This window comes from Podarcis pityusensis, assembly GCF_964106645.2.
Source record: "Podarcis pityusensis genome assembly, chromosome: 8".
In the NCBI taxonomy this organism is placed as follows: Eukaryota; Metazoa; Chordata; class Lepidosauria; order Squamata; family Lacertidae; genus Podarcis; species Podarcis pityusensis.
In genome coordinates, this window is record NC_138033.1 from 46841443 (window position 1) to 46848804 (window position 7362).

The following is a 7362-nucleotide window of genomic DNA, read 5'->3' on the forward strand; positions in this document are numbered from 1 at the left end:
TTTATTTCCAGTGCCAAGAAAACATCACCTTCATTTCTGTACATCAGTTTTGTTACAGAAGGTACAGAAGTAGACATAGTAAATAAAATGGAATGGAATAAAATGGCAACGTTAAGGATGGTCTTGTTGGTTTAAGGACATGATTAAAATGAATATTTGGGACCAGTTATATACAAAATCTTGGTCTATGTGCACACATGACAGCTTTGTAGCATTTACTGTGGGGAAAGATTATCTGGCATCTGCCCCCCGAAAACACTAGACCCTTGCCCCATAGGGAGGGTTAGGAAAAGTGAGCTTAATGTCTATATGGCACAGGGAGAGAATCACAACAGCCTGATCCCAATACCAGTGGCGTAGCGTGGGGGGTGCAGGGGGGCGCAGGGGGGCCCAGCCGCACCGGGCGCAACATCTGGGGGGGGCGCTCGCACTCGCAGCTCTCTGCCCCTACCTGGCTCACTCACTCTCTCTCACTGCAGTGCTGGCTGTGCGAATCCGATCCGAGCCGCTGGGTCGCCACCCACTGTGGAGGGGGTGGGTGCCAGGCGTGCGGAGAGAGAGAGAGGGACTATCTGGGGGAGGGACAGTGCAGCGGCCGCCCAGCGCAGCGCTGAGCGCGGGAGAGAACCACACCAGACCAGACCAGGCAGCAGCAAGAAGAAGCTGGCAGCGGCGGCAGGTTAGGGGTTAGGGGGCGCAAATTACTTGCCTTGCCCCGGGTTAGGGGGCGCAAATTACTTGCCTTGCCCCGGGTGCTGACAACCCACGCTACACCGCTGCCCAATACATCTTGCACTCACCTGGTTATCTCCTCCTATCGTGATGATCTGCACAGCTAAGAAGCTGAAGCTAACTTGTACCTGCAGGTGGAAACATGCAAGAGTAGGTAAGTGCAGAGGGATCAGGTAGCCAATGCAATTTTAAAGGGAAACCTAAAATGTACACCTGTATGTGTGTGTCCTTCATAACTGATGCAATAACAATATTTTATTCTTCAGATATTTACCAACACAGAAAATGCTTTCATATCATCTTGTTTTGCATAAGCAGTGAGCACAGCTCTCCTGCAGGTTAAGGAAGGTCCCTTCCAACTCTACAATTCTATGAAATAATATGTGTTTTCGGAAGGGGAGAGTTGCACAATAGTTTATACTTTAGCATTTTAAACCAGAAAGTTAATATGGAACTCCCTGCCTATTGATATTAGGCAGGTGGCATTGTTATACTGTTTTCGGTACCTGTCAAAAACTGTTTCGTTTAGGCAAGCCTAACATTTGTTTTTAAAATGTTTTTATTTTATCTATATTTCGATATTATTTTGTCTCCTGTTTTTAAAAGTCTTATTTTATTGCTATTTTGTCATGAATATTTTATGGAAACAGCTTAGAGATTTATTATTATTATTAAACAGTATACAAGGCCTGTGATATAAATAAGTAAGAATGTACCCCTCCCACTTCCTCAGTCAAGAAAGACCTGAAAGCTGAGCCTCAAAAAAGAACCATGAACTGCAGTAGAATAATAATATTTTTTTAAAAAACAAAACCTGAGAAATTTCACTGGTTTGTCATTCAGTTTGTGCCTAGGCTTTGCCTGGGACTCCTGTGGTAATGAAATAGCATGTTATGTAACAGTTTGGGGAGAATTCCCAACTAATAAAGAAATCCTATACAATGCACAAACCAAGCTGTTAGACTACGGTGAAATGGCAAAACTGACCGGAAAGCTCAGGAACCAAGAACACAAAAACTTCAAGAAAGAATGGGAAAATTTTATTTAGGAGACCACTGTAAGCAGATGAAAACATTAGCAGGATCTTAATCTCACTTATAATGTAACAAACACTATGGACAATATGGACAGATACAAAATATAGATTATAAAATAATATGCAGTTTAAAACGTTGACAATAGGACCGATGGAGAGGATGGGGGCCAGGAAGTCTCGAGATTCAGAGAAATCTCTTTATTTGGATATGTAGTTGGTATTGTTATAAATTTATATTTGTAAAATCATATAAAAACTACTGCAAAAAAGAAAGGAGAAAAAAGAAAATCCCACACAATGCTAGAATTACACTGTTGGGGGTGGGGAATAATATGAAGCCATCAAGGCTTCTTGGGCCTCCAGAGACCAACTGAAAATGTGGTATTTTAGGAAGGAGTGCAAACCTGACTAGAATGGCTAACTGCTCTGAGAAGAGAGCCACGAGGGCCTGCTCTGGGGTTCAAGTTCATTTCATTTAATTTATACACCACCTTCCTATTTATACACATTTCATTTAATTTATACGCCATCTTCCTATATTACAACACACAAGGTTGTTTACAAGCTGAAGAAACAATCTGCAACAAAGAACAAGCTGATCCAATACAAAAAAGCCCTAAGAGAAACCATGGTCAGGGCAGGTCTTACCTTGACCGGGAGTTTCGCCAGCACCACCAGGGCTCTCCAGGGCATCAAAACCTGGATAGCATGGCAAGGCCAAAGAGAGCAGAGATCAGGAGCAGGAGGAGGAGGAGTAACTGCATTTCCACATACAGGGATTTATGAGAGAAAACGGTGAACAACGTCTACAAGGGGCTTAAGGACTTACTCTTGCAATTTTTATCAGTAACCATGGGGGGAAGGGCATAATTTTGCCAGGAGGGCCAACTTTTAGAAAGCTGAGAGAAACTTAAGGCCTCAGTCCCCAAATAAAATATTGAATCGAAGGTGGCCACTTAAAACTGCACGATCAAGATTAAGAACAAGCACACAGAATTGCATAAAATGTACATGTGCTAATTTATAGGTACAGGTGCAAATTTTCAAAGGTTTGCTGTAATTTAAATAAGAAATGCAATATACCTCATCTGTGTTATTTTCCTAGAAAATGAGGTGCCTGAACTCACCGTGAACTCTGGTTCTCTTGTAATGGCAATGGCAGCCTACCTGAGAGGTGCTGGAGCTGAGTTCCAGTGATTTCCGGCTGAAAAAAGCCCTGCATCTCACTGTGATGGGGGAAGACTGATCAGGTTCTCTGTGTGCCTGATCAGCCTGCTGCTCAGGTGCCATAATTGTGGATTGCCAGCTTCAAGGCACCTGCTATATTTTCTTAGGGTTCCTCATCTCTGTATTTGGATCAGGCAATCCTTCAAATAGAGGGCTGTCCTTTGCAAAGTAGGTTGTGAAGACTTATTAAGACTATTTATAAGCTGCATTTCAAAGCAAAAGTCTCAAGGTGATTTCCAACAATATAATAACTGTGTGTGTTGTGAACCACCCTGTGATCATCGTATTAAGGGTAATATACAAATTTAATAAATAAAACATTATACAGTAGATTTAAACACACACACACCAATAACAAAATGGGGTGGTGAGACAAACCGTATATGCTTTTGCTAGACTGAGCTAATTGGAGGAAAGGAAATAAATAAATAAACTGCAATTCTTTAAAGAACCTCAATTTAATTTAATTTTGGTCAGAACAGGTTGCACCTACATTACAGGATCTACTCTGCAGTATACTGCCTAATCTTATATTAAATTTCTACACTTTTGTATCTGTTGTCTCCACTGTTTGTAAAGCTAACAGCAGAATCCTTAAGAATTAAAAATATTTAATTGATTTTCATATTGTTGCCATCCAACCCGGGCCCTTATGATAAAAGGTGGGTAAGAAATCTAAAGATTATGAGTTCTGCTCAGAAGTATGGTCAATTGAGTTTTAATGAACCTTACTTCCACAAGTACAAACAGGTAAGTGTGTACAGGACTGCAGACTTAGTTATGCCTTTTCTTTTTCTTGTTAGTCCAATTGCATGTTTCATAAAGGATGAGACTGCAGCTATACCTATATTTCTCCCATAATCAAATATTTTGCCATTATAAAATAAGAGTCTCTTTGCTTCTGATTGCAAAGCTTAGTTACATAGGAATAATTTACAGTAACACTAAAATATGTGGAATGTACATCCATGTAAATATGCTTAGGATTAGTAAACTTGGTAATCATAGAATTGTAGAGTTGGAAGGGGTCCCAAGGGTCATTTAGTCCAACCCTCTGCAATGCAGGAATAACGTTTACTTGCAAACATACAACTTGAGTAGACATTACAGAGGTGCAGAAGCAAGTACTCAGCAGTACCAGATTACAGTAATTAGAATGGTATACAGAATGCTACCCTAATTCATTATGTCTGTATTGATGGTAGTTACCCTTTATCAAGAAAGATCCATATAAGTGCTGGAGCATGTTAGGATGCATGTGACCTAGGAAATCTTTACAGGCCATGACATTCAGCTGCATGGTGTAGAGACCTGGGAAACATACACAAACCAACAAGAGTGGTAAAATTGAGCTATCAATACATACCAGGACAATATTTTCAACTTTGGATTTGATGTGGAGTTGAGCATCCAGCAGGATGACGTCATGTGTCCCTAATAAATTGGTGATGCTTTCTGAAAAAGAGGACAAAACAGGATAAATAAATGGCCTGCAGACATGTGGCAGACTCTTTCTTTTACAGAAGCCCCTAAAAGAGGGGAGGAGATCCTTGCCACAATCTCTAAGCTGGGCTTGAGCTTTCATAAAACTTTTCTCGAGCAGAATGGGAACATGGGAAGTCTATCGAAGACTGTGAATTTTTTTTAAAAAAATATGTGCTTGAATAAAATTAAGCCAAGTTGCCAAATTCCTGCTTAGAAACTTTGGTAATTAAGCAGTACAAAAATACGTTACATTTTTATAATGCATAAATGTACATGGGTCAGGGTCACAAAATTTTGCATTCTAGCAGCATGTGTCTACTCAGAAGCAGTCCCAAGTTCAATAGGGCTTACTCCCATATAAATGAATATAGATAGGATTGCAGTCTTAGCTGCCAAAATGATAGCAAGGAATATGAATGTTAACGTGAGGCTGGGCACAGAACCAGGACCAGAGGCTTTGGCAATTGGCTAAAAGTTGTGCTAAAATAAGATAGCTCACTTTCTACCTGAGGGAGGAGGGAGTCCTCTAAAGGGCCATACTAGATATGTTATCTAAGTATTTTTTGTATTATCCTCATGGGGGGGGGGGGAATCAAATGGCATCACCAAGGCCATGTGGGGCTGGTAATTGTTGGCACTGTAGTATGCCGACAGGGGATTTCCTTCCAATAGCAGCTACAAAGGAGTGATTTCCCTCAGGACAGAAGCAGAGGGGGGTAAGGGTTACATTTACCTTCCCTGCCTGCTGCAATCCTATCAGTGCCCATCTGTTTTCATTAAAAACAACCACCCATACACCTTTAATGCAAAAATGCATAATATGACAAAACATTTCTTTAAAAAAAAACACTACTTCCTCAGTTTTTATATTGGGCTACAACATTTGTAGAAATGTGAGGAAAGGTGACTACAGAAGCTGGAAGTCTACTTTTGTTTGACTATTGCGTAGTTGGTATTATCATGTCTGCATTATCAGGAGTTTCTAAACTTTCTGGAGTCACCATCAGTGTGTGTTAAATAGTAACATCAGAGACGTACATAGGCTCCCTTGTGCCCTTGGCAAGGAGCTGTATCGGCACACACAAATTGTCTCTTGCTACCTTGGCAATCGCCAGTTCTCTCCATCTTTCTTCACAATTTTGTGGGGCCAACCTAACCAACCACTAGGTAGGCACCTGAGGAAAATACATTGGCTGCTGAAAAATGTAATTCTGTTGTAGCTCGTGGCAATTTTTGTTTCTAAAAGGTGAAAGATTTATATGATCTGGAGAGAAACCAGAGTATCCAATTTTTGCTTTTAAAGGCAGTGCTAACCATTGCCAGTCAAAGGGAGTTGATACACCGGGCCGTTAATTAAACTCTCAGGCCTTGTGAAGCTTGTCAGCTACTGCTTATTAAACTGCAGCAGAAGAGTTTCTGTTCAGGCAAGATTGCTCTGAGATTTTAAAGTACAGTAGCTCTTGTGGGCCTTCTTTTAGGCCTTCTAGGTTCTTTCTGTTTGATCATCTATATATGGAAGCAGTTGGAGGGGAAGTGCTAGATGACAGGCTACAAGGCCCAGCTCTATTTTAATTTTTGGTGTCCCATTTTATTTTTAAGGTGCAGCTCCAACCCTCATGAGTGTAGAAAAATTGCTGCTAACCAAGTACACCTAAGGCATCTGAAGTCATATTTCTGAAAATTACGAGTTTAAAGCACCTCTGTTTGGTTGCTCCCCCTTTCCCTCCATCACCATAAAACATTATCAAAACTAACATCTCAGTCCCAAAGCCAGAATTAGAGCTCAAATCTCTGGCCTAGAATTTAATCTGTAAACGGAGAGACATTGAAGAAATGGAGGCAAGTTTCCCACAAAAGCACCCCACTATCAAAAATGACATCCAGAACCAAGATGACCATAAAGGTCTCTTGGCCTTTCCTTCCATGGCAAACCTTTTACGTACCATGCAGTTCTGCAGGAATCTCCTTGAAAGAGGCAGCCATCTTCTGGATCCTGCTCGAGCAGAAGCCTGGCCTTCTGCAAAAGCATCAGAATGAACACTTGTTTAAGCAGTTTAAGCAGGTTACTAACAAGGCGGCAGCTGCCGTGCTTCCTACCTCCTCCTCTTCACCTCAGGGTGCCTCTTCCTGTCTCCCACCCACCTCAAAACATACTGAATAAGAAAACAGGCAGCGGGCAAAAGTAAAAAAAAGCAAATTAGTTGAGCACAGCACTGAGTACCAGGGTGAGCTCTTGCCTGTTCTGTAATGTATCCAAGGAGCTAACAGCATTGTGTGAAACTGGCCCAGCTGAGGAAAAGTCCTGCAGAACTTGGGCAATAAGCACTAAAGATTATTTGGGCAATAAGCACTAAAGATTATTCTCTAGTTTTAACAGCCTGAGAGCAAACTGAAGGCTGCCACTATTTACTGTTGGACCAGCAAAAACAGTGAGCTAACAAACTGATTAGACAAATTCATTATATGTAAGTGCATCTATTTCACAAAAGGGAAAGCAGTGGCCCTCCAGTTGTTGTTTGATTTACTATCTTACTATTCCTAGCTGCTGGCCTTGGTTGTTGAGAATTAAATAATATATAGAGGACAACAGGTTTCAAATCCCTGATCAATAGTAATGACTAACTGAACCTGCAACAAAATTTATTATCAACTTCTAGCTTTAGTGCTCCTCTTCGTGTTCAAAAAATGCAGTGAACCACATGCTTCTTGAGGATGTTTTACATTAGAAGGAATTCAGGCAGGGCATTCCTCTCCTGGGCCCTCATTTTTCCTTTCCAACACTAAATGTTGTTTCTACTAAGCATGCTCAACCCGTTGGGCTAGTTTTTAGTCCCCTGGTTACTGTTATTTTAAATCAGCGTATTTCTAGCTTCCTCTAAGCC

General features: G+C 41.1%; 1 protein-coding gene across 3 annotated transcripts in view; it reads right to left on the reverse strand.

The window, feature by feature from the left end:
• Window positions 1–6739, reverse strand: part of CARMIL2 (capping protein regulator and myosin 1 linker 2) — an 83804-nt gene extending 77065 nt beyond the window's left edge. Inside the window, exons 1-4 of one of the 3 annotated variants that reach the window (XM_081015932.1) lie at window positions 6424–6739; window positions 4362–4450; window positions 2417–2467; window positions 801–860 (exon numbers count right to left, since the gene is read on the reverse strand). In XM_081015932.1, the coding sequence (XP_080872058.1) occupies window positions 801–860; window positions 2417–2467; window positions 4362–4450; window positions 6424–6463 (240 nt within the window). In that variant the 5' untranslated portion in view covers window positions 6464–6739. Of the gene's footprint in view, window positions 1–800; window positions 861–2172; window positions 2391–2416; window positions 2468–2851; window positions 3153–4361; window positions 4451–6423 lie in introns of those variants that run through there. The other 2 variants (XM_081015934.1, XM_081015933.1) reach the window with 2 other exon arrangements.
• Between the last annotated feature and the right edge of the window lie 623 nt (window positions 6740–7362).